At 44.7% G+C, this 27,970-nt stretch overlaps 1 protein-coding gene across 1 annotated transcript in view; it reads left to right on the top strand.

Annotated features, from left to right (window-relative positions):
* Window positions 1-15,596, top strand: part of CDKL2 (cyclin dependent kinase like 2) — a 522,774-nt gene extending 507,178 nt beyond the window's left edge. The window contains exon 13 of the mRNA XM_078677465.1: window positions 14,644-15,596. Coding sequence (XP_078533591.1) covers window positions 14,644-14,703 — 60 coding nt within the window. The 3' untranslated portion in view covers window positions 14,704-15,596. The remainder of the gene's footprint in view (window positions 1-14,643) is intronic.
* The last annotated feature ends 12,374 nt before the right edge of the window (window positions 15,597-27,970 follow it).

The following is a 27,970-nucleotide window of genomic DNA, read 5'->3' as shown; positions in this document are numbered from 1 at the left end:
TGTGAAAATAGAGGATGCATGAATGTCTTATAAAGACCAGAAGTCACACCTTTAAGATTTCCCCATAACTGCACATAAGACAAAATAGGAGAGACTGAGAGTAAGTCTGGTGGAGAGCCTAAGTGCTTCGTGATAGCTTGTTGAAGTTGGGTATATTTATAGGATTGTGTAGGAGGCAGATGAAATTCCTCGCTAAGTTGGGAAAAGGGTTTAAAAGTTTCATCATGAAAAAGTTGATCTATAGAATTGATGCCAGCTTCTTGCCATAAAGGCCAGGACAAAGTGCGACCACTAATACGAATGGCTGAATTAAGCCATAAAGGGGCTTTAACGTGAACTCGCGAATTAGATTTAAGTATACGATGACCTCTCTGCCAAGATTTATGCATTGCAGACAAGATAGGGTTTTTAGGATCGGAAGAACTGGTCCCCGTGCCATATAGAAGGGACAAACCTAAACCAGGAGCTAAAAGGTGACGTTCAAGTGGAACCCATTGAGGTATATCTTTAGATTTGGGCAGAAAAAAGTGAGTTGTGAGATATGAAGTGCAAGTGAATAATGCTCAATGGAAGGAAGCCCTAAACCCCCATGTAGTTGATGAGCCTTTAATTTGGCCAAAGCAAGGCGTGGTTTGACTGTACCCCAAACAAAAAGTTTTATTTTGGAATCAATGGATCGAAGAGTAGTTAGGGGAATGTGGAGAGGAAGCATACCTAGAACATAAAGAAATTGTGGTAGAGTACCCATCTTAACCGCCTGAACTCGTCCCCAAAGAGATAATCCCAGAGCTTTCCATTTATCAAAGTCTCTTTGCATTTGCGTGATTAAAGGAGTCAAATTATCCGTGACCATATTATCCAAACCTCTATTTATTAATATTCCTAAGTACTTAAGCCGGGATGTTTGCCAATGAAAAGGAAAGCCAGATATTGCTGCTTTCGTAGTACCAATGGACATGGGTAATGCTTCACTTTTATCCCAGTTTATCTTGTAACCCGAGAAAGAAGAAGAGAAATCGTTGATAATTTGGAGGAGAGTGGGAAGAGAACGGGGAAGATCAGTAAGGATAAGAAGAATGTCATCTGCATATAAATAAATTTTAGAATGGCCAATTGGAAGAGGGTCACCTACTACTTCAGCAGATTGACGTATTGCTGCAGCCAGAGGTTCCATTGCTAGGAGGAAAAGGAGAGGGGAAAGTGGACAACCCTGACGAGTACTTCGTCGAATTGGAAATGGGGTAGACAGAAAACCAGCGCAATTAACTTGAGCCAATGGGCTATCATAAAGCAGACGTACTTTATCTATAAATTGATCACCCAAGCCGAACCTTTGCATGACTGTAAAAAGGTATTCCCATTCAATGCGATCAAATGCTTTTTCAGCATCTAGGGAAAGAAGTAATGCATCGTCTGCAAGGTGCTTAGCTGACCATAAAGTATGAGACAACGTACGGAGATGGTTCCGAGATGACCGACCTGGAACAAAACCTACTTGTGAATTATGAATTAAAGAAGGTAAAACTTTACGAAGACGCGATGCAAGAATGCTAGCTAATATTTTAATATCAGAATTCAGGAGAGATATAGGCCGATGACTGCCACACAACAAAGGATCTTTACCAGGTTTTGGTAAAACAGCTATAATTGCCTTGTTAGAAAGGGAACCGAAAGAGGATTCCTCAACGGCCTCTTTGAACGCGGCATGTAAGGTGTCAACCATGCTCTGACCAGTCCATTTATAAAATTCAAGAGGAAAACCATCGTCTCCTGGAGCTTTATGGTACGGTAAGGTAGTTATAGCAGAAGAGATCTCATCTTTTGTAATGATACCATCAAGTAAAGCTCTACCATCATCTGAAAGTCGTGGAAGATGTATCGCATCAAAAAATTTGGAAATTTTGACTTTATCTATATGAGTGCTTGGAGAATAAAGAGATCTATAAAAGGAAGCAAATTCTTCAACAATTTCTTGGGGTCTAGTAAACACGTCGCCACCGCTGGATTTAATGGCTGGAATCGCCATAGCAGCCTCCCTCTGGCGCAGTTGTGCAGCCAGTAACCGACCAGCTTTTTCCCCTTGCTCATAGTGTCGCCCTTTCATTTTTTGCAAGGCGTACTCAGCCTTAGAAGTAAAAAGACTATTAAGAGACATTCGTGCCTGTTCCAACACTTTGCGATTCTGGAGGGTAGGATTCAAAACATATGAGTGAGAAAGCTGTTGAATGTCTTGCTCATGATCTACTTATTTAGCAGCATTGTTCTTGTTAATAAGAGCAGCATCGCGCATTAGTTGACCTCTAATGGTCGCCTTAGCAGCTGCCCAGACCGTTCTCTTAGAGGAAATTGAATCCTCATTAATAGTAAGATAATCCTGAAGGTGTGATTGTAACAGAAGTTTACCTGCAGGTGTTTTATATTTGTTTATGTTCAATCTCCATGGTTTGCATCCTGGACTAGAGAGACCTAAATCGAGAGACATAAGAACAGGAGAGTGATCGAATATGGCTGCTTCCAAAATCCTCGACTCTGTAACAAACTGAACTGCCTTTTGCGAAAGAAGGAAATAGTCGAGACAGGAAAATGTGCCATGGGTAGAAGAAAAGAACGTATATTCTTTATCCTGTGGGTGACTAAGCCTCCAATGGTCAACAAGACCATTGTCGACGAGAATATCACGCAAAATGGCTCTATCTGAAGCATTAACAGTATCAAGGCAGCCTGTTTTGTCAAGGGCAGGATCTGGAGCCAAATTCCAATTCCCTCCAATGAGGACTTGAGAGGTATTTATTTCTGTGAGAAGGCGATTAATTTTAAGGAAAAATTGTTTCTTGGTACCAAGTGGAGCATATATAGAGCCAAGACAAATAAAAGAATTCCCAAGTTTCAGTTTGGCAAAAACATATCGACCCTCCGGATCAGACCATGTCTTGAAAATTGTGAAGGGGAGTGACTTCCGGAAAAGGATGGCTACACCGCACTTACGAACAGGATTAGGGTTGGTGGGATCTGGTTTAGAAACACTACTATGAATAACTTTTCCGACCCAATCTCTGCTGAGTTTACTAGATTCAACATCATCCAAATGTGTTTCCTGCAGTAAAGCGATGTCCACACGTTTAGAGTGCAAATATGAAAGGACTTTCTTATGTTTTATATAATGGGTGAGACCATGAACATTCCAGGAAATCACTGATAATGGATGAGTAGAAGACATAATAGAAGAATTTAAGGATAAGATAAAGAAGAAGAAAAGCAATAAGTAGACGGAGAGAAAGAAAGAAAGATGTTACTCTGGAAAACAAAAGACAAAGTGTGTAAAAGTCTGAGAAACTGATAAGAAAGAGATATAAAGAAAAAGAACAAAGAACAAAGAAAGAAAGGAAAATAAAGAAAAATAAAAAATATAAATAAATAAATAAAAAATAAAGGGGGGAACGCAAAGAGATTTTAGAAAAGCAGAGTAAAAATTTTACAGAATAGAAAAAGTAAAAAGAAATAAAGAAATACGATATTAGAAATGGAGAAAAAATAAAATAGGAAAATAAAGAAGGAAACAAGTAAATAGAATAGAGAAGATAGAAGAAGTGGAGGAAAATAAGATAGGAAAATAAAGAAGGAACCGAGACTGTTAACCGCGGGTCTGGGCGCACTAAAGCAACGCCGTGGGACAGGATCCCATCCGAAGAAAGAAAATGTGAAGCAAATTAATAAAGGATAGTATGAAATATATGGAAAATGTCAAAAATGCAAAGTATTGAGTGTAACATAATAACAACCATAATAAGCCTTAACACACTACTATGTAATATAAAGCCATGAAATAAGAATATTGACATCTATAATATGATATAACTATGATAAGAGATTAAGACAGTATTGCAATAAATGAAGACAGAAAATGTTGGAAGGAAGAAAGACATAATATATAACATAAGGAATATGAAAAAGAACAAAGCAATACAAGGAGAGAGGAAAAATTGTAGAATACAATATATAAAGCAAGAGGAAGGAGGAAAATAAGAAAGAAAGGAACAGAGTTTACCTACAACACATAGAACAATTAAATATCAGTATAAAGTACACCCTGTAAATAACTAAGGATATTAAATATGTATTGTTAAATTGATTAATGCTAGTATCTCGAAATGAAGGAGAACACTAAAGCAGAAAGGAAATGTAACATGTGAAATACTATGGCCTTAACATGCATTAAATAGCATAATAATAAGAAGATATAAATTGGAGAAGCGGAAAAGACTGCTAACGTGAAACTGCTCAATGAAATTAGAGTAAATACTGCAATATAAAATATGAAGTAAAAGTAATTATGTTATATAATACAACAAGTCAGCAAAATAAACAGTTGAATTTCATAGGCAGCATCCATATCAAGAAATCATCAAAATACATAGATGAATAAGAAAAGAATAAAATATTCAGAGAACATCTAAAAGAAAAGTATGATGAGAAAGGATAGGAACAGAAAATGAAAGGATGAGAGAGCAACGGCATATATCAGAAGTGAGATTTACAGAATAACATCAGAGCAGAGAACGCAACATGAAACAGGAAAAAAAAAGAGTTGGATTTAGTATAGGAGTCAAGAGATAAGAAAGTACAATAATAAACATTTTAACAATAAAGAAGAATTCAGTCAGCATCTGAAGGAGTTTTGAGAGGCGATCTAGATTTGTCTCTCTGCGGATCCTTAGTAAGAGTAGAAACAGAGTGTAGGGCTGACATCCTATCATCCTGAGAGCGAGGAAGACGATTTAGATCTCTACCCCTCTGCCTGGAAGTACTAACATTGCGTGGATGTTGCATTGGCATATTTGAGGGAGGAGTAGGAGATGACTTAGACTGATCACTTTGAAAAGAGAGTGTTTCCATGTCTTGAGTGGTGATGTCATCCAAAAATTGTTGTAGAAGAGTAGGATCATAAAATTCTTTGGATTCTCCATTCCTGGTAATACGGAAGCGTGCAGGTTCAAATAAGCCATACTTAATGTCTAATTGGTGTAATTGAGGTCTCATTGAAAGGAATGCCTTCCGTCGTTCATTCGTGTCTTTGGAAAAATCTGCAGCTATATGAATAGTATGGCCTTGGAAGAGAAAGGAACCCCGTGAACGAGCCGCTGTCAGGATTTGTCGAGTTTGTTCATGCCTAAGAAAACAAGCAATAATTGGTCTCGGACGCGCAGAAGGATCTGGACGTGGAGGGCCAAGTCTGTGGGCACGTTGAATCTCAAGAGGTGGAGCAAAAGAAATACCAGTCATAGGTGGAAGAGTATCATAGAGGAACCGTTTCATGTCATTCCTCTCAATGTTCTCTGGAAATCCAAAGAAACGGACATTGTCTCTTCGACTGCGGTCTTCCAAATCGATGATTTTACTATGAAGGAAGAGAAGATCTTGCTCGGAAGTCTGAACTGAATCCAAACGAGTCTCCATGGGCAATATTTTAGAATCTAGAGATTCAATTCTTGTATGAAAAGTGGTGAGATCTGCCCTAATCGATTTGGTTTCTTCAGCTAAAGATGTGATTGTGATGTCAAGTCCCTCCAATCGACGATTGACCCCAAAAAGTTCTTGCAATATTCTTTGCATGGTGTCAGATAATGCCTGGTCACCGTGAGGCGGCGAGGCTTGGGTAGCAGTTGATGGCAAAGACACGACCCCTTCCGTTGACAAATTAACAGATTGTTTCACAACCTCATTAAAAAGTGGTTGCTTAGGTATTTTACTGCCATTCCTGTGGTTAGACATAGTTATTTTCTGCTTCGCAGGTGTTCTACAGAAGCGAATGGATGTGGGAGCTCTGTATGAAGCAATAATGAGAGCAACTTCGTAATGAATGACGAGAGGTCAAAAGAGTAACACAATATGAAGCACAGTGACGGAAAGCTACGTGCATATCATTCAAAAAAGCAAAAATTAAATGCCATACTGAGGAGGAAAGTACCTCATGAAATCAGCAAATAGTTCTTTGTGAAACAACAAGCACATGGAAAGTGTAATAGATCAATTAAAGAAAAAGACCTGCAATAAAAGAAGGATTAACATCAATATCAAACATCATATATCAGTAGGCCTGGTGTGATAATTCATAACATACATATAAATGATGCATGCCTAAAAAACAACAAGCTTGGAACAAAGAACGTTACAAAATATGAAAGAGTGCAACCCCATATCTAACAAAATGAGTGAACACCGTAACCTTATGATAGGAAAAAATGGCCCCTTCATAAATACAGGCTTGTTATAATAATGAAAAGAATTATGAGGAAGTGAGAATAGCCATAGCAAAAATTAAGTAGGCCAAGAAATAACATAGTCCTGATAAATAAGGATACTGGTGTGATTCCTGCATAAAAAAGGAAACGCTGTCAAGGAGAGGCTTCTCTTTTGAAGTAATAGAAACCAAGCATGCCATGACAGAATATCTCAGGAGAGCAGTTTATACAACAGAGTCATTTTCCCCTATAAATGTCATGTCATAAAATAGTAAGCTGAAGCCAGTTGAGCTGGAATATTGACACAATTAGCACAGGAAGAATTGACTCTGGGAAATAAAAGCGTACAGCCAACAGAAAAATTAATTTTCTTGCTCAAAAATCATGAAGAGATAGCTCATGGCAAAATATGTGAGGGAAAGTGAAATAATCTTATTCTCCTTTATTCAGAAAGAGCCATGCAAAGTCAAAGTATGTGAGGAGGCAAGGAGTAAACTAGAAGGCTCCGCCGTATAGAGGGGATCTGTCAAAGGGGAATTACTTTGAAATACTATTTTCCCCTTTTTTCCTGTAGTATTCCTCCTCTGTTTTGTTGTTTATTTATTTTGTTTTAAAAAGGGAGACCTTGCCGATAAATAAGAACTCCTTATAATTAGAGCCGCAGTAACAGTCACTTCAAAGCAGGCTCATGCGCAGTACCTGAGGAGGCGCGGCCTTGCAAGCGTGTGGAAGTGCGGCCCTGAAGTTGAGGAAGGCGCGGCCCTGCAGTGCGAGGAGGCGCGGCCTCAAATTACGCGCGTACCCGTAGCGCGACAGTAGAACGGGCAGCCACCTCACTGGCCAGCGACAGAGATGAAGCAACGCTTATGCAGCAGAAATGGGACCGCCAGGACCGTCTGCATGCCTGCCGACGACAACGGAGCACGCAAAGGTAGGTCTGGCGGTCCACAGACAGGAGAGCAGCTCTTCAGGGGTCCGTCCCACGACGGAGCTCACTCTTCAGGCGGCCATATTCCTGCGTGGCCAAACCACGCCCCCCTTACATTGGATTTAAAGGAAATTGAAGCGTAAATCTGATTTGCTAGACTGGATTTATCTTTAAAAAAATCTATTTAATGAAAATCTCATTGCAAAGATGAGGCTTTTTGTTTTACCTTATTTTATCTTTTATACGGGTGTGAATACAAACATGACAGGTAGAAAATTATTATAGCGATTACCCAGAGCATTTTTATTATCGTGAACATCAGCATAATTGCAAATTTCATTATGTTAGCCATTTACGTTTTTTCTCTCTGAGAAACACCGAAGTGAGCATAATTACGCTAACTGTGGACCGATTAAGAGGACATTTAAAACCTTTGCTTGTCTAAAGATTTGTTAAGAGGGCTTTATGGTGCAAAAGCGATAAAGAGTAATCTACAGAGTAAAATGCAGCTTTGTAATTTCTTGACAAAATGAACATGCATGTCCCTTTATTTTTATTGCATTCAAATGTAAAGAAAACTGACCTAAACTTCCAGAGAATGCTGATATTGAAAATCAGCATTGCAAATGCATGTATATGGTTCACAATTTGATAAACAAAGGAAAAATGCGAGAATTTTTTTTTCAAAATGTTTGTTCTGACGCAAAAAACTATACTCATACAAAGTGATCATCACATTTTAAGAAACACATCAAAACTTTGGCCCAGTTTTCAAAGAAATGGGTAAATCGGCACGTGGAGGTTTAAGACATCACATGATTGTAGTTATACTAATTTTTGCAATTACCAAAAGTTTCTATGTTATGTTTGGAAATCCGTGAGAGTCGTAGGCTAATGCCCTTACTTTTAAACAATCTCTGAAACTATTGATTTTGAAAATTCTAGAGTTTGCGGCCATAAGTAATTTGATATCACACACACTCACGCACACTGCACACACACATACACAACACACCTAAGGGTGTGAGCCAGAGGACCACGTGCGGTCTCTGCCCATTTATAATATAGCCTCTGGCCACGCCTGGCCAGAGGTTGCATTAGGTGCAGCTCCAGGGCATGTCCTCACATGGGGGGCGGCGCTTGGTGGTAGTTACACACTCCTCATCTAAGCAGGAGAAGAAACAAGAAAGGGTTACACCCCTGCCAAGAGAAGCTCTGCCGTAGCAAGTGCACTGAACATGCAGAAGGAGGCATGAGCCGGACATGAGAACAAGCTACATGCTCGGGACCGGCGATAATTATCGCTCAGCGCTCTTAGCGCACACATATTTATCGCAGGCTAACACGGATTTTTTTATCGCTGAGCTAGCGTGCTATCAGCAACGCTTATCTCAGCAGCGATAAAAATCAAGGATCAAGCTGCCAAATGTGCGAATGTCGCTGGAAATCCAGCGATAATTGCACAACGTTTGGCGAATGCTTGCTGATAGGGCAGGGCAGACTTAGCCATGATATCCACCTTCCATAGGATATCATGGCTAAGTCAGATGAAAAGCAGGCGTAAGGAAAGTAGGGATAACCGAGGTTAGCGCTACTTTTCTTATCGCTCTGCTGGTTAGCGTAAGGCTAGATAATAGGAGAAATGTCGGTTAGCGACATTTCTCCTGTTATTCTGGGGAGGAACACCCACTTTGCATCTTATTAGAGATGCAAAGCTGGGCGTTAAGGGAAAGGGCGCTGAGGCAAGGATTCACGCGATAGCGTGACCATGCTAATAGAGTGATACAATTATCGCCGCTTTGCAGATGAAAACAGCGGCTAAAGCTGAGATAATTGGCTTGATGATATGCCCCTAAATATGATGGCTCTACAGGGGGCTTCGACCCCAGCTTGAGAGTCAACTCACAACCATGAAAGCTAAGTGGGAGGTTGATCTCGCTAGCTCACTGATAAAGAAGGGGTTAGTATACTAGAATAACCCCAAAAACCCTGATGCAACTCGAGGTTTAAGTTCATCCAGTTAGTTCACTACTTTACATAAAGTGTACTTATGATTAGTAAAATGCTCCCCACACCCGCCTCGACCTGTCCTCCTTGTCAGGCACCGGAGGATGACCTCTTGCACATGATATGGTCGTGCCCTGTCCTGTCTAGCTACTGGGGAGCCATTGCAATGGCACTAGTGGATGTGACTAGCCCAGACCGCTGGAATACACAGGTCATATGTGTCTTGGTACTGAACTCACGGCCCAAGTGTACCAGGGTGTTGGCACACTTCACGGGTGCTGCTCTGGGGATAGGTTAAAGAGAGGCCTTAAGACGGGAAGAATATTGAGGTATCTGGAAAAACCCATTTAGAGAGAAGCGGACATGCTACTGGAGGGGTTCAGGACACAGGGTGATGGTCCCTGGGGGCGAGATAAACTTGAATATTTGGCCCCTCCTCCAAGTAACCTTGATGCCGTAATGGATCCCTACCCTGCTGAATCTTTTGAAGTGCAACCCTGGTAATGACAAGCCCTTCCCACCCCCTCCATCCTTCCCCATAGATTGGCAACAAGTCAGTCACAATTCACAATAGCTTCTGCATAATACCCTCAGCGCACAAAATCCCCTCTAACAGACGCACACACCAGGTGCCAGAATGGGTGGGAGTGAATGTTCGTCTATAAATTTCACATATTGCATTCAATGTTGCCCTATTGTGAGCAACTGGCTCTATTTCTGTTTCACCATGAGCTACCCATATCCTTTTTTATTAATACTTATGTAAACAGTCATACAATGCAATTTACTCCTGATGTAATATGTGATAAAATACTATAAAAAAAATTGTGAATGTGCATGTTAGAAACGGGGTCCCTGGCTTAGGGGCTGAATCAAGCGCTCCCAAGCACTATAAGTAAAATAAAGCTCCAGCAAAGTTCTGGAGGCAGGCAGGGGGGCAAGGCTGGGCCCAGAGCCAGCTCACTGGGCCTCCAGGCAGGGAGGCAGTCACCAGTGGCGGTCCTCCTGGCGCCCAGCAGCAGCCCCCCTCAGATATGATCCTGGAAGAGAACAAATTGTAAGAGGACACAGCCCCTTCTTATACTGTAAAATCCTTTGTCTTTGCTCAGGGTGAGGGGAAAAACCAGTCGCAGCTGGCTTGTGAGCACTCTTGATGTGCTCAGCCCCTCACTCTATTCACTGGCAGGGCTAGGGTCGTTAGACGCACCACAGGGGGCGGAGCCAGTATTGTGTGGGGAAAGCCCAGCCCTATTCTGGACCCAGGTGCACCACTCCCTCACATCACTCATGCTAATCTCTCCACTCACCACTGGGCAGACTCATCATGCCATTGGATCAGGCTGTCCCTAAGCTGGGACTGAGTATCTGACTCACTCACCTTTATGCCTCCCTCTTCACAGAATCTGACCAGCTCTAACCTACTGTATCTAAAAAGACCACAGAGATCAAAAGCAGGCTCCATTTTGGCGGACGTTCTCAAGAAGAGTTTCTAAAAATGCAGAGTTTTGTAGTGCGCCTGTTGCCACTGCGGTACAGCGCAAACACAAGTCCAAATCCCACCGCTTGCCACCAATGTTAGAAACGGGGTCCCTGGCTGGCCAAGGCTTGCACCAAAGTCAGTCAGATATCACCATTCCCAAGTCAGGGCAAGGGAGTTACACACCAAGATAACCCCTGCTCACCCTCTGGGTAACGTGACGCGAGCGGCAAGGCTAATCTCGGAGGCGATGTGTAAAGCGTTTGCACGTGCACCCAGCAACAACACCCAAGGCCCACCACAAAGGAAACTCCACACAAGGTTATATAATAAATAGCCTTTGTATTATAGTAAAACACATTAGATAAAAACACACACTTTACAATGTGCCAATAGGCACGGGCAGAATTTACAGGGGATTATGTACAGGACAAGGCCACCTGGACCACTGTCAGGGGTATGCACTTTTAGAACTAGCACTTGTTGTAATAATAATTCTTGTAGGTATATCACTTGCACATAGAACATATAATGACTGTAGCACCAAAATAGTACAGGTAGCACACAACCAGAAATTACTGGTAAAGGGTAAATACCTCCTACGCAACCCTAACCACCTTTAGGAAGATCACGCAGGGAACTAGGACCTTATTAGCAGGACCTATAGAAGGAAACACGATCACCTAAGCATCAAACACATAGCAAAGGGAAAGAAGCAAAACACATGATGCATAAAACATTCGGAGGTGCAGGTAAATAATAATTGTGCAGAAATCCCATTAGCAAGTAAATCACAAATTGCGCAAGGTGCACATAGGCGCAACACTTGAACTGTCCCTCAGGCCAACTGGCCTCGCAAGGGCTGAAATGCCCTTAGTCCCAAAATGGCAGGGCAGGCTGCGCAGGCAGCCAAGAACAAACCTAAACGTGGCAACTGCCCACTAAGTGCTGGGCAGCTGGAAAGACACTGATGGGGCCAACGTTGGAGCCTCGTGGGCTCAAGAACAACAATGGGGCCAAACACAGCGTGGGAGCCTCGGGGCTCTAACCAACTGACTGTTGTCCCCCAAGAGCCTCGCTGGGCTCTACACAGCCATGGCACTCAAGAGCTTCAGGGCTCTAAAACAAATGTGGACTGGGAGCCTTGTGGGCTCTAAAGAATGGAATGGCACTCAAGAGCCTCGGGGCTCTGCAACAAAGAATGCCCCTGAGCCTTTCTGGGCTCAAGGAACAAATGGGGCTGCTTGGCTGGAGTCCCCTTCCTGGGGACTCAAAAACGCCAATGGCCCCCGGACGTTGGAGTCCCCCCTCTGGGGACTCGGGATCGAAAACAGCCCACTGGGCCTCGGGCTTCAAGCAATTATGCCCTGTGAGCCTCTCAGGCTCTCAACAAAATGGGGGGCCTTGAGCCTCTCGGGGCTCTGCAACAACTGTGGCACCGGCTTTGTTGGAGTCTCCCTCCTGGGGACTCAAGAAGACAATGGTCCCGCTCGTGGGAGTCCCTCTGGACTCTAGGCACAATGCACCTTTAGCGTGGGAGCGGCCCGCTGCCAACCGGGGCCGCTCTGCGCATACCAACAACGGCCCCCGCTCCTTGGAAACACTCAGCGGGTCTGGCTGCGGAGGGAGAGCTCCCGCCAGCCCGTGTCACTCACCGGCAGTACTCCGGGGCTCCTCATCACTTCCTTGGAGCCTCGGGGGCGGGGAAGGCACGGGTTCTTCTTCTCTGTGTCGGGTGGAGGCAGGGTGCGCTCTCGTCCTCCCGGGTCCTCAGGACCCCTCTCTTCACCACCTTACACCGGAGCGCGGGGTGGGCTCCCGTCGACTTCCGGTTGTCCCGCCTGTTCCGCCTGACTTCCGGTTTCGGTGCTCTCCGGCCCACGGGCCGCAGCAGCGAATGCGGGGGGACACACGAGTGGTAGGCTCCCTCTAATTAAATAAATAATTATGCCGGCAAGGTCCCTGGCGGGTGGGCACCCGTCAGGGGTCAACAAAGGGCAGGCACACGGCAAAATGTGGCTTGGGCAGCCGCGAAAGGAAAATAAAAGCGCTACCAGGCGCTTAGGGGCTGAATCAAGCACTCCCAAGCGCTATAAGTAAAATAAAGCTCCAGCAAAGTTCTGGAGGCAGGCAGGGGGGCAAGGCTGGGCCCAGAGCCAGCTCACTGGGCCTCCAGGTAGGGAGGCAGTCACCAGTGGCGGTCATTCTGGCGCCCAGCAGTAGCAGCAGCCCCCCTCAGATAGGATCCTGGAAGAGAACAAATTGTAAGGGGACACAGCCCCTTCTTATACTGTAAAATCCTTTGTCTTTGCTCAGGGTGAGGGGAAAAACCAGTCGCAGCTGGTTTGTGAGCACTCTTGATGTGCTCAGCCCCTCACTCTATTCACTGGCAGGGCTGGGGTCGTTAGACGCACCACAGGGGGCGGAGCCAGCATTGTGTGGGGAAAGCCCAGCCCTATTCAGGACCCAGGTGCACCACTCCCTCACATCACTCATGCTAATCTCTCCACTCACCACCGGGCAGACCCATCATGACTCATGGAGCCTGGCACCCCAGCCAGCTCCAGCCAATCACATGCCAGCACACTCACTGCACAGACACACCAATGTCTAGAAGTGGCACTTCCCCACTAGACACATACACGCCGCATACATCATTGTGCAGCATTCAATCTCACGAGTTCGCACATACCAAACTCGAGCCTGCACTCCCCACACATCAGGAATTAACATGGACACACACCTTCACCATGCATTCCTATGGGAGGGAAGGCCAGCCTCACTACACGCATGCACTTTACTCTGGGACACAGGAAAAAAGTGCGCAGAGACCAAAAATCACTAACCCAGATCACATACTAAAAGCAAAAAGATTAGGGGTGAACCTGCCAGAAGGGCCAAGTCCAACAGTGCACAAATGCAAAAGGACTTTTATGAGTGCATAACCAAACATTTAGAATTTCACAAGTGTGTTAGCACTTATGAGCAAGTATTGGTAAAGCCAATAGGTCTTCCCTATGAATTATATTGGCTTTGACTGTTCTTTAGCTATGTTACTCAGCAACTGGGCTGTTTTGCAGGTATGTCTGTAAATAAAAAAAAAATAAAGCGTTATGACACAGCCAGCACGGACTACGTCAAGGTTATTTTTTTATTGCTGGCCAGAGGCAACACAGTGGGTGGGAGGGCGTGTGGTGGGGCAACATGGAGAATGTGTGGTATGGGAAAAAAAGCATTATGACGCTAAACCGCTGGCCACATCATATAATTTTTTTCTTTTTTATTGCTGGGTGTGAGGCAACACAGACTCAACATGGACAGTGGAGAGTGTTGGGAAAAAACATTGCCATGACGCAGTCAGCGGAATCCACATCATCGCATGTTTTTTTGTTTATTATGGTGGATGTTGGAGCCAGCACAGACAACGGAGGGGAGCAAAACAGACAACAGAGGGATCAACACAGACAAGGGAGGGAGGGCTGATGAGGGGCAACACGCACAACAGAGGGAGGGTGGATCGGGCAAAACAGACAATTGAGGGAATGCTAGTGGGTTGCAACATAGACAAAGGAGAAAGGGCAGGTAGGCGTTCAACATATATTGGAGAAACATGGCCAACTGAGGGAGATTGGGAGTGGCTAGGGCAAGCATACAAACAACGGAGTGTTGGAGGTAAGGGCTGGGTGCACGCACACGGACAATAAAGGTGAGGGAGAGGTGCTGACCAATAAGAGGGCAAATGAGAGTGAATATGAAGCCAACCAATGGCAAGCAGCGGGTGGTCCCCAAGCCCACTGTTAGAAAACAAAAGGTCTTGCCAGAGACAGCACATGTGCTGCCATGGGAGAGACCATAAAAGGGTGTGCCCCGTAAGTTTGAATTGTTTTAAAACAATTCTGACAGCTCCCAGGTCCGGTTATGTACTGTTGGTTACATGGTTTGTGAACATATTTATGAAGCTCATGAAATAATTTAATATTTCTGCTTTACAGATCTCTGGGAACTCTTTGCAAGATGCTTCAGACGCCAACTTTCCTCGAGTAGAACATTAATCCCTAGAGGCGAGTGGTTTCCCTGTTTCATTGAACAATCCCATACAATCAAGCAGAACACATGGATGTTTGGCATTTGTGTACCTTTGGTTAACATCAGGAACTATTCCCGGAAATCTTGACTGAGCCCTCACAAGAGACCGCAGATCCAGCCCCATGGATTAAGAATCGTCAAGGACATCAAGACTCAATTTTGATTTAAATCAGAACCTTTATGGTTGTAAGAATGGATGGGCAGTACCTCCAGGAGCAAGTAAAATGCCATCTTTTAGTACTGACAACAGTCAGATGATGTTATCCTTTTTGTATCTATATCTCAGAAGCACAATTAAAATGAACAATGACTGTTAAGACATATGATATAGAAAGCAATCAGTTACAACAAAGTCCAGTGCACAGCAGACAAGATGTGCTTATATGCAATAGAATAAAGAATGTGCCCTACCAGTCTCTCAATTCCATATGGAAAATCAAGAGGACAGCAGCAGCATCATAAAGAAATCTTCATTATAAGACATTACACAAGACATTGTTGCATGCCTCCAGGTTGATATTGAGCAGCACTGGCCTGCTCTGGTTGGCGCAGTTATACCGACGTGTATTGACCCTTAACTGGAAATTCACATATTCCCTAATTCCACCTCAGTAAACTTATGTGACTCAGAGACATTCGGAAAGTGCTTAATATGAGCTACAATGACTTAAGTACATAAGGCGATTGCTATTTTAACAAAATTCCTTTGTGTCAAATTGATAATAAAAAAACTGCAGAGTGTGTAGGACCATTCACTGTGAAAGAGAATTCTTGAGTTTAAAAGACTCAATGTTTTATTCTTTGTATTTTTGTTTTGGCTCATTCAAGCATATATCATGAATAAACTATAAATATGTCACCTCAAATCGTAAGCTTAATGAAGAACATAGGACTAGATGAACGAAAAGGCAGGGCGCAATTAGTGGGTGCAAAATGCATGCAGTTGTTCATTTCGCGATGTGTGACTGGGAGCAAATGCCCAGTCATACGGTACCCCAGGATGACCTGCCTAATAAATATTTATTAGGCGGGTTGCTATTTGAAATGCCCTGTGATTGGCTACAAACACAAAGTTGGTGGCTTGCGAGGTACAGCAGACCATTATCCTGGTACTTGCATTGGTAAAGGGGAAGCAGTTCAATGGAGACAGCTTCTCCTTTCAGAATGAGTTACCTTCCTTGAGGAGTCTGTACAGTTTCTATGGTTTGGGATTACATATCATTGTGAATTACATTTAGGAAGGCACACCCCTATCACACCCCCTCCTAATTGTGATTCGAAAAAAGTCACAAAACCCCATTTGAAAGTTAGAAAGGCGTTTCCTATTCGCATACAAGATTTCTTACATTTGAAAAATCATTTTGAGGTTGCCAACTATTGATTTTGAAAATTGTAGAGTTTGCGGCCATAAGTAATTTGATATCACACACACGCACACTCCACACATACATACACACACCTAAGGGTGTGAGCCAGAGGACCACGTGCGGTCTCTGCCCGTTTATGATATAGACTCTGGCCACGCCTGGCCAGATGTTGCATTAGGTGCAGCTCAGGGCATGTCCTCACATGGGGGGCGGCGCCTGGTGGTAGTTACACACTCCTCATCTAAGCAGTAGAAGAAACAAGAAAGGGTTACACCCCTGACAAAAGAAGCTCCTTGGTTGCAAGTGCACTGAACATGCAGAAGGAGGCATGAGCCGGGCATGGGAACAAGCTACATGCTGGCATGGGAAGGGGTATTTTCAAACAGATTGGGCGCTTTTATAAACAATTATCCAATCTACTACTAAATACTGTGAACGGAGAGCGGGACGGGGGTCCCACTCACCCAGATCATCTCTGCTCCTTATTTTGATGGTTCTTCCTGCATTGTAGCTGTTGTCTCCATTGTATTCTCTTCAGCATTTGCAGATCTTTGTCCAGTACTGTGCGGGAAGAGGAGAGTCAAATGACACCTTCGTCCAGCTGAGAGCCGGACGGCCAGGTGCCTGCTGCTCCAGCAAAGAGAATCATCCACGACTCTGCCTGCAACTCCCAATCACAGGGCTCTCCCTGGAGCCAGTAAATAATATCCTGGGCTTTCCGGCCCTGCTTGCTCCGAGGACCAGCCACCCGCATCACCAGTCAGGATGGTGGACTCGTGTATCGCACGATCCCTGCAGCGCATGGTGCCACCTTTCTGGGCAGGCGCAGCATATTTGAGGGGAACTGCAGTCTCAGTATGTACTGCTGCTGCCAGCCTGCACAAATGACCTGGAGCAGTTGGTTCCTAAAACAGCAGAAGGTACCAGATCCATGCAAGACTAAACCCAGTGCTTGCTGTTTATCTCATTTATTTTTAAACAAACTCCCCCTGACCTTAACTCCTGCCGAACGATCCTGCCTGTGCCATAGGTCTGTGTAGCTCCCTGAGAAGGAGGCCCCATTGGAGAGCGCAATATCATTGAGTGCGGCGAGAAACAATGTTTCCATCCCAAATGCTACACCTGGATCGCCATAGCAACACGTTTCTCACAGGTCAGCTGTAAATTGCCTGGAGAGGCAGAGTGCCACAGCAGTCTACAACCAGCACTGCACAGATGGTGCGCCTCATGTTCTCCCCAATGTGGAGGAGCTCCATCAAAGTGTGACTAATGCATTTTAGTGCAGTAATGCAGCCACCAGCGCTAAAATGCGTTAGTATAACCCTTGATGCTTGGTACTTGGCAGGGCTGGGACGAGACAACAAAAACCCTTTCCATTGTGATGTTTCTTCCATCAGCTTTGTGCCAACTACATGTCAAGGGACAAAAGGCAATGACAACACAAAACGATGATGGACATTGTTAAACATTCACCCCCAGTCACAGATCTTGGTTAAATCCATTGTTCTTTTCCTCGCCATGCCACCCAGGTTTTGACTCAGCGATATGCAAATCAGTCTCGACCCTGGTCCCCATGGGAACAGTCCAGCCTGAACTGCCAGTCCAGGTCCTCCCGAGAATGGAAAACAAGCATCCTAGGATTGGTTTCAGGGTATCATCATATATCAGCCAGGCTAGCTTGAATCCATCCATTACATGGCTATCGCCTCAACCGAGGCGAGACTGGTGCCCTCATCCTCCTGGACATCTCAGCTGCATTCAACACTGTCTCCTACCACACCCTCTGCGCAAGAATCCACAACGCCTGCTTCTGCGACAAAGCCCTAGAATAGATCCACTCCTTCCTCACCAGCCGAATGCAGAGAGTCAGACTTCCGCCATTGAATGAAATGAAATGAAAAATTACATTTATAAAACGCGATGGCTACCCTGAGGCCTTCCAGTACTGTGGACAGAACACAGAAGGACAGAGGAGATCAATTAAATACAACCCTTAAAAAGGTATATTTTTAGGAGTTTATGGATTGCTAGCCGGTTAGGCTCCTTCCGGAGAAGTAGTGGAAGGACGGTCCATTGGATTGCGGCATTGTAAGAAAAGGAACGCACGCCGCATCTGGCTCTGCTTATTTTAGGGGGTAAGGCCAGAAAAGAGGACATTGAACGAAGGTTTCTGCTCTGACAGTACGGGGTGATCAGGAATTGGATAACAGCTGGGCCCTTCTTCCAAAAGGTCTTATGGGCCAGGCACATGGCCTTAAACTGAATCCTCTCCCTGATCGGCAGCCAATGAAGGCTGGTTTAGCAGATTGCCGGCGGGGAATTTGAAGTAACAGGTGGGCTGAACAATTTTTAATGACCTGGAGCTTATGAATGGCGGAATGAGGGGCTCCTAAATAAGGGGCATCCCGTAGTCCTGGCGGGAGAGGATAAGGGCCTGGACCATAATCCTTCTGGCCTGAAAGGAGAGAAGGGGAGGATCCTAAGAAGTATCCTCAGCAGGCTGTAACATTGCTGAAAGCTTCGCTGCTTGGCAGTTAAAATTAAGAGAACGGTCAAGCCAGAATCCGAGGCTCTTAATCTGATCTTTCGGGGCTGGTGCCGGGCCAAGGCAATTAGGCCAGAACAGGGTGGAATTGAAGGAGGCAGAGTTGCCAAGAAGCATCAGCTCTGTTTTATCCCCATTGAATTTAAGGCAGGAGAGTTCCATCCACTTGGCCACCTCCTCTAGGCAAGAGCCCAGGGTGCTAGATGACCCTTTGGTGTGATTTAATGCCACCACGAGTTGAGTGTCATCTGCATGGTTAATGACTTTAATGCCAAATGGATGGACAATCTCTGCCAGGGGTCTCATGTACACATTAAACAGAGTGGGGCTCAGGGAGGAGCCCCGAGGATCCCCACAGCTGAGAGGCAACCTATTAGAAACAACATCACCTTAAAAAACCTGGAAGGAACGCCCACTGAGGAAGGACTGTAGCCATGTAATTGCAGTGCCGGACACTCCCAGACTCTTAAGTCTGAGGATCAGCGTGTTATGATTGAATGAAATGATTAACAATGTCAAATGCGGCACTTAGGTCGAGGAGGATAATCGATGCGGTACCTCCTTGATCCAATATCCTCCTTGCCTCTTCAGTTACCGCTAGAAGAGCGATCTCGGTCCCGAGTTGAGGACGAAAACCCGTCTGGGAGGGATGGAGCAGATCATTCTATTCCGAGAAACTCTACCAGCACAGTATTTATGTACTATTCTAGGGTCTTTCTCAACCAAGGAAGAAGAGTAATGGGGCGGTAGTTGGCCAAATTAGCCTGATCAAGATTGGGTTCCATTAGCAGGGCTTTAACCATTGCACATTTCCAGGCAGCAGGTACTGTGCTTGATGCAATGGAGGAGTTTACAAGATCAAGGATTACAGGACAGATGGTATCAGCAGCTAATATGAGGGCCTAAGGGGGGGCAGGGTCTATGGGGGAACCATGTTTTAGTTTTGCCATAATCAAGTCCAATAGGGCGAGATCCAAAGGGGGAAATTGCCCAAGTGAGGTTTGGGTTTCAGAGAGTGGATCCGAGATGGAGGTCCTAGGTTGTAGATTCTGTGTAACCAGAAAGGACAGATAGATGGTTTGAGTTTTTTGCTGAAAAAACTCTGCCAGATCATTACAGCGCGTGAGTGCTTCCTCTGACATAGATTGTTTTTGAGGCAACTTCGAAAGGGTTTTAGCAATTTTAAAAATTTCTTTGGGGGAGTTCGCAGCTGAATTGATTTACATTTCATAAAAGGTGGCTTGGGCAGTTTTGATTTTGGATTTATATACTCTGATTGACTACTTATATTTTAGCTTACTAGAGTCTGAACAATTCTGTCTCCACCTTCTTTCAAACCTTCTGCAGGATTGCTTTAATTCTCTTAGCTTGGGGAAAAACCAGGGAGAAATTTTCAGCTTGGATTTTTTAAGAATGGATCTCTTAGGGAGTACTACCTCCAGGGACCTATGGATCCAGTGATTAATAGTGTCTATGGCTATGTTGAGGTTTGAGTCACTGGCTGGTCTGGTTGCTTCCAAAACTGATTTCCAGAGATCGATAGGGAGTTTGGACCATTTTCGTTCCAAAGTGGAGGTTATATTAGGGGGAACAGGGGGGCCAGAGATTTTCCTGGTTAAAGGGATCAGAAAATGATCCGACCAGGGAAGTGGGATGGGAGTTCCTACAGTGAGCTTGTTACAATTTCTAAACACTGGATCTAAAAGATGGCCTTTAATATGAGTGGATGTAAAAACTCTCTGAGAGAGCTGCAGTGCTGAGAGATTGACTATCAGCTCAATTGCCATGTCATCAGAGGGGTCATCTAATTGAAAATTAAGGTCCCCGAGCACCGTAAAATTGGATGAGACATAGGCTAAATTAGCGACAGTAGAAGGAAGAGCAATGAGAAATTGTCCTGGGGCACCAGGAGGGCGATAGATTAATATGCCAGAGAAAGTGCTCGTGGGGAGACATCTATAGAAAAGTCCATACTTTCACAATTCGGTAATGGGTCTGTCTGAATGCGGCCGTTGAATTGTTATTAAGAACCATAGCTATACCTTCTCCTTTCCCACTCTTACGATCATCCCGTGATATTGAGTAGCCGGGTGGGAGGGTTTTGGCAAGAATAGGATCAGATTCATTGTGGAGCCACGTCGCTGTCAAAAATAGGGTGTCAGGTTTTAGATCCTCCAACATAACAGTAAGTTCAGTAGAGTGTTTGGGGAATGATCTGAAATTCAATAGAAACATCCTAAAAGGAAATGAGTTGTCAGAAAGCGTGGGAGCTTTAATGCAAGGCAGAAAGGAAAATTCACAGAGGGAGCATTGAGGAATCCTGTATGCAACATTCGGAGAGTGCAAGCAATTTTCATGGATGTCCCTGCTCAGCGTATAGAGTGCATGGGGGGTATAGGATATCACATTTCCTGAAGAACGAACAGGGGTTGGGGTCCCTGGCCCCAGATGGGCGTGGACAGGCGCAGGCGGGCTTGCCTTTGACACGCCTTCGGAGCACCGCCGGCACGCCCGCTGCACACTTCCCCTGCGCGGGAAATCAGGCATCAGTCTGAAATACTGAATTGAAGCTCCGCCCCCTCCGGTCTCCAGCCCGGAAGTGAGGGAAAAGGTTGCCGGTACTCCTTCCACACAAGCGGGAAAACCCGTGGTGGACCAGGGAGCAGTGCGGGTCAGGCGAGGAGAGGTGAGTGCAGGAAGCAGTGCAAGATAAAATATTTAAAATAAAGGTTGCCGGTACTCCCTCCACACAAGCGAGAAAACCTGTGGTGGATCGAGGAGCAGTGCGGGTCAGGCGAGAAGAAGTGAGTGCAGGAAGTAGTGTAAGATAAAATATTTAAAATAAACATTCAACTCAGAGCCCACAGAGATCAGCTGTGGAGTGCCTCAGGGATCCTCCCTAAGCCCCACCCTCTTCAACATCTACATGGTCCTGCTTGCAGCCACCGTCAGAAGCCACGGACTCAACATCGTCTCCTCTGCCGACAACACTTTGTTGTTGTAAATTGTTGAATGTATATTGTAATTTTTTGTATTCTGCCTTCACATCTTTAGCACAAGCCCTTTTTCTTAGCACTTACACTCCACTCTGTGGATCAACCACCACATTTAAGAATGTATATATATATGATTTAACTTCAAAACATTTTTGAATTTTTCCAAATAATTTGTGGTATTGTGTGTTGTAATGTTAACAGATGCTTCCCTTTATTCACGAATGGTACATTCTCCTCTTTTGGATCAGGGGTTTATGCCTTCTGTTATAGGAACAGGATAGGTCAAAAAATTGACATAGCTTATGGATTACATGTTAGTACCAATTCATCTGAATAGCTTGAATCCAGTGGCATATTAAGCACGGCACCCACATCTGGGCATACCATGCCAACTTAGGGCAACTATAGCAACACAAAATTATGATGGATGGAATGCTGAACATTGTCAAACATTCAGGTACAGTCAGTGACCCAGAAAGTACATCCTTCACTCATGTCCTGGGATGTAGCTTTTAAATTTAACCCAGGTTACATTGTCAGCCCATGCTCCTGCTGGCCCTCACTAAGCTATCAAATTCTATGACCAGGCAGAAGAGTGTCTCTACCGTTTAATAGGCTGGCTCAGTTATTGCTGTTTTGGAAGGGGAGCTCTCTGACCATTTGTTAAGCTGTGACAGACTGGCTGTGTGGAAGCAGCTGCAGAAGAGAAACAGGCATGTTCTGATCAAATTAACATGGTGTTCCTATCTGGCAACAAAAAACAGGATAGGGAATGAAGATGTAGTGTCCCTGAAGGGCACTGGAGGTGGATACGTCCTCCTCTGGAAATCTATATTAAACACAAGGATTCACCTGTAGATGGCTTTCTTTCAGTGGAAGTGTTCTCACGGGTTAGAGTGTGTTTCCTACATTGGTTGGAAGCACACAGTGTTAGCTTAAATAGCCCTCATACACCAAAAGGGCCCTTGGTGTCATGCTTCATCATGGGGCTCTTCCCGTCCCGCTGCGGAACAGGGCGTGCTACGACCTACGACTACGTGGGACCACTGATCTTCAGTACTATGTGTGGTGTAGGAGTTTGTGAGAGGAAGGGTCAAGGGTGAGTGAAATTAGTGAGATTAAAAAGGACCAGGCCCCTGTGGACTAAAAACTTTAATATTCCCTGGAGCTGGTCCTTTTAAAAGCAGTGGGTCGGAGAGGTCCTGCGTTAATGTGCGGATGCTCCTATTCAAGTCAACATGTTTCGGAGCTCTGGGGTTTCTTCTTCTGGACTATAACTGATCCCTACTATTCTCACTATGTTAATGAGAACGATATCAATAAAGTGAAACTAGTGATATGTACAGGTAAGTGAGGATGGAAGTAATCATGCACTGTATACAATACCCTTTTGGTATTCTACATGTTAATCTGGAAAAAGAAAGCACAATTAGTAACAAACAGTAAAACTGTGCTGCCTTCTGTGCAAACACTTGTGACCTGTAGGAAAAGTGTACCACAAAGTGAATGATATATCTTTAGCCATAATCGTGTATTTAACTACTAATGCAGTGTCCTGTGGATATAAAATTACAGGCAAGACATACACACAATTAACAGAAAACACACGCTCTATATTCTGGTTAAAAATTGGGGTGGAGAATGGGGCGTTTAGTCTGGTATGCAGAGTAAGTATAATATTGTAATACATAGGGCCATATTATCAAGGAAGCTGCGGTAGTTTATCGCCGCTTTACCGGCAGGAAACTGCCGATAAAGCGGCGATAATGGGCTTGATAATATGCGATTTGAATTTCAATCGATGCCCAGGTTAGATGTGTGAACATCTAACCTGGGCTTCGATGGAAATTCGAATCGCATATTATCAAGGCCATTATCGCCGCTCTATCGGCAGTTTCCTGCCGGTAAAGCGGCGATAAACTACCGCAGCTTCCTTGATAATATGGCCCTTAGTTTTTTAGGAGTCACTGCTCCATGAGCCTCAGAAACGGGTGTAAAGGGCGTCTCTACTGAATTCTGTAAAGAGAAGATAAGGGAGGGGAAGAGGGAGAGGAGTCTTCAGAATCACGAAGTCAGCGTTGTGGACTGCTCCTTTTAAGCGGCTATGACATACTTACAGTTTCGTGGATACTGCCTCGCTCATATCTGGCAACCTGTTGAATCAGGAAAGTAGATGTAGCATAAGAGAAAAAGCCACCTACTTTGGAACCAGAGAATCAAGTTCAAGATCTAAAAGCAGATCAAAGTTCTGTGTTTCTCTGCAACTCGCTTGTTGATTCCTCATCTAACAAATGAATAAATAAAAACAATGATCTGTGAATTCCTTTACTCTGTTAATATGCTGGTGGTTGGCGAGCAATATTAGACTTATTTTGGTTTGATATATATTTTATATCAGGTGATAATGAGGTTGCAGAGGGCGGGGGCCAGCGATTACAGCTTCCGACTGTGAAACAGGAAAATCAATCAGCCTTGGCTTAACATCATATGAATTTGGACAAATTTGTTAATTTCCCTGAGGATTAAAAAGTAAAAGTCCACAGTCCTTTGCTCAATACAAATGCAGGTCAGCACACAACTCTTTTCAGGTCCACGAGGCACCACTAGATATGATGGGAAATATTGTCCCCACCAGTACGGCAGGCTGCAAGCACATGAGTTAAGGGACTGCCTTATGAAAGGAAGTACAGTCTTCAGCTGGCTGCTGACTTGTGCAGTATATGAAAACAAGCCAATAGGAGTGCAACACAAGCACTCTTTCTGAGGAGGTGCACAATTTCTGCCTAATCAAGTTGTGTAAACACAGCTCCCATCATGTGGGCGGAGCCAAAGCCTCTCTCTGGATGATTATCACATAATTGTTTGACGAGAGCTGCACTATTAAGCCAGACAATAGAAATCAGAAAGCCAAAAAAGGTATTCTGAAGTCACTAGTGAGACTGTTTTATGACAGCTGGCAAACAGGCTCAAACAACTTTGGGGTCACAGGAGACAATAGACAGTGAAATCTGGCAAAAGTGAGTCCTTGAGTGCTGGAGGGGCAATATGTGGGCTGTATGGGTACCGAAGGACGGTGTTGTAACTTAACCCTTGGTACCTTCCATCCCCCTGCCACCCCCCTTGCCCTTTCCCATTTGGTTCACCCCGCTGTCTCCCTTGAAGGCAGCGATAGAATGTTGAGACTGGCACTGTTACCTGACACGACAAGCTGAGAGCACCTGTTTTAAGATACTTGAATAAATCTCTCTTTGAACCCTATTTGAATGGATCTTAATTACCACAATATTGGCGATGTTGGACGGAAGCTGGGTCAGGGACAGCACGGTGTTTCTCCCCTGGATCATATTCAGAAGCTTGTCGGAGAAAAGTGAAGAAGAGTAGGACTTACCCCTTCGGTGAATCTATCCTTCGTTTGGAGCGGAGAAGGGTGAGATAACGGTTGAGTAAAGGACGTTGAGTTGTCGGCACGGCAGTAGTGGTGAGGGGAGCTGTTACGAACTGTGACCCTTCATGTCAGCTGGCTGATGCGCGGCGATTCAAGTTAGAGTCACCCTCCTGCTCGAGTCTGGTTGGGAGCAGGGAAGAGGGAAGGCGAGCTGGAGTGTGTGAGGGAGGACTTTCCCCTGGCAGCCTTCGTGAGAGAAGCAATGCTGTAACAGAAGTCGGGAGGAGAGCGGAGAGCGGCGGCGCTGGTCCGTGGTGAGCCGGCTGCTGAGGTAGCGAATCTGACCCGATGCGTCAGCTGGCGTGAGGAGTGAGAGTGGCGAACGGCGTTGTCGTTTCCCAGACGGATTACGATGTTGTGAGTTAGCGCCGTCCGGTGGTGTGTGGCCTGCGTCAGTATTGAGGAAACCGCTCCAGAGCGAGGCTACCGGCAGTAAAGCAGTATAAAAGCTTTCATCTCTTCACGTACGAGGAGCTTAGCCGAGTGCAAGGCGAGCTGTGTTGTAGAGAAACTGTTTACTGAGGAAACTGTAAGCCCTTCACTGGAAGTTCCCGCCTACAGACTTTGAGGCGTTCCCATTGGATCTGTGAGGGAAACTCACTGAAGAAAGAAAGAGGACTTATATCCTTTTCCCTGTATGAAATGTTATGGGGAACTGTTCCTATGTAAGGTGTTGAATTGTAAGGGCTGAAGGAAAGCGTGCTGTAGGAAATTTTTCTCCTCTCTCTAGGTCATTTTAATACCTTTCATTTGAATTTACAACGACAATAGGGGTGGAGTATTTGGCATTTGGGACCCTGCTGTTGGAAAGTATATATAGGGACTAGAGACAGGTCTTCTTGGAGGGACCCCAGCTGGATGGCCATGGCGGAGCAGGAATGAGCCAGCCTCCACCTTTCTTAAATGATCTGGGCAAGCCAGACATACCATGGAAGAGGTGGGAAGGTATTTTCAAGTCTTACCTCATAGCAATAGGGGGAGGTAATTACAATAATGTGAGAAAACAACACATATTACTGCATAACTTGGGGATTCATGGCAGAAAGGTTTTTGAAGGCATAACAGGTAGACAGGTAGACGACGAACAGGCGGAGGTAGAAGGTACTAATGTCTATGAATACACTTTGAGGAAATTGGAGGAACATTTTAAGGTTAAGATCAATGTGGTACTAGAAAGACACAAATTTTACAAAAGGGTGCAGAAGAAAGATGAAAAAGTCACTAATTATGTTGCTGTCCTGAGGGGTTTGTCTGCCACTTGTGAGTTTGGGGCTTTAACGGATTCGATGTTAAGAGATCAGATTGTAAGATGTACAAATGATCCTAGAATACAAGAGGAACTTCTCACTAGAAATCCTGATCTGGAAGAGGCACTAAGTATAGCAAAGGGATTAGAGCACAAGGCGTTGTGCATGAAGGAAATGAGAATCATGAGGGTGTGACCAGAGAAAAAAATGAGAGCAAAACGGTACATGAGGGGGAAACAGTTTGTAAGGTGGGCGAAAAAATGAAGAGCAATCCACGCAGCAATTTACAAGGGTTATTATGCTATAAGTGTGGTAGTCCCAATCATCTGGCAAATAATTGGAAGTGTCCAGCCAGGGATGTGTTGTGTAGGAAATGCAACAGGAGAGGACATTTCTCGAAAGTTTGTAAGAATATCAATCCATAAAATACACATGGTTGAAAATGTTGAAATTGCAGAAGGGGGTGAGAAAACATTCATATTTCAAGTGGGGGATGACGATGTTAATGAAAGTAATGATTATCCCAAATGTGAAATTACCCTGGATGGAGAGAAATGTGAGGTGTATGCTGATTCGTGCTCCCCTTATACTTTGATTGACAAGGGTTTATTTGATGGGAAGTTTGCAAAGTATGGGGTGGAGTTAGAGAAAGCAGACATCAGTCCAGTGGGATACTACAAGGAACGCATTCCATTAGACGGTATGGCAAGAATGAGAATTACATTTAAGGACAGGCACACAGTGGGAAAAGTGTATGTAACCACAAGGGGTTCTAGCCTCCTTGGGTGTAAGCACCAGAAAGAGTTAGGGATAAAGCTGGACCCCAACAACAAGGAGCAAGTGCTGTTAGTGGAGCCACCTAGTATTGCTGAAAACTTGACCACAGAGTTTAAGGAGGTTTTCAACGAAAGTCTGGGTGTTTTAAAAAACTATATGCACAAAATCACCCTCAAGGAAGGAGCTGTACCGGTGGTACATAAAACACGGTCCATTCCTCTGCGCATGAAGGAGCCATTGAAGAGTGAGTTAGAAAAGCTAGTTTGCCAAGGGGTGATAAAGGAGATTGAAAGCTCAGCATGGTTGGCTCCGGTGGTCATCACGACCAAGGATGGAGGGAAGAACATTAGGCTATTTGTGGATTTGAGAGACCTGAACGCCAACATTCAAGTGGACAGATATCCTCTCCCGAGAATTGGAGAGATGGTGAGCACCATTCAAGGGGCAAAATTCTTCAGTGTTTTGGACCTGTCATCGGCCTATCATCAGATAGAATCACATCCTGAGTCACAAAACCTGACGGCATTTACGACCCCTTTCGGTAATTTCAAATTTCTGAGGATGCCTATTGGGTTGGCGTCTGCAGCTGCGGCCTTCCAACGAGTCATGCAGCACATCCTCAAAGACTGCACGAAAACATTGTGTTTCCAGGATGATATCCTTATCTACGGATCAAATGAGATAGAACACAATGAAAACATCAGGGGAGTGCTAGGAAGACTGAAAGAAGTTAGTTTCACCACCAGAGTGAGCAAATGCAAGTTGGGGGTGAGATCAGTAGATTACTTGGGCCATACCATTTCAGAAGATGGCATCAAACCGAAGTGCGGCCTAGTGAATGCTGTTAGAGATGCCT

The sequence above is a fragment of the Lissotriton helveticus genome, chromosome 2_1, assembly GCF_964261635.1.
Source record: "Lissotriton helveticus chromosome 2_1, aLisHel1.1, whole genome shotgun sequence".
NCBI lineage: Eukaryota > Metazoa > Chordata > Amphibia > Caudata > Salamandridae > Lissotriton > Lissotriton helveticus.
The sequence above is the reverse complement of the archived record's forward strand: the minus strand, read 5'-3'. Positions and strand labels throughout refer to the sequence as shown.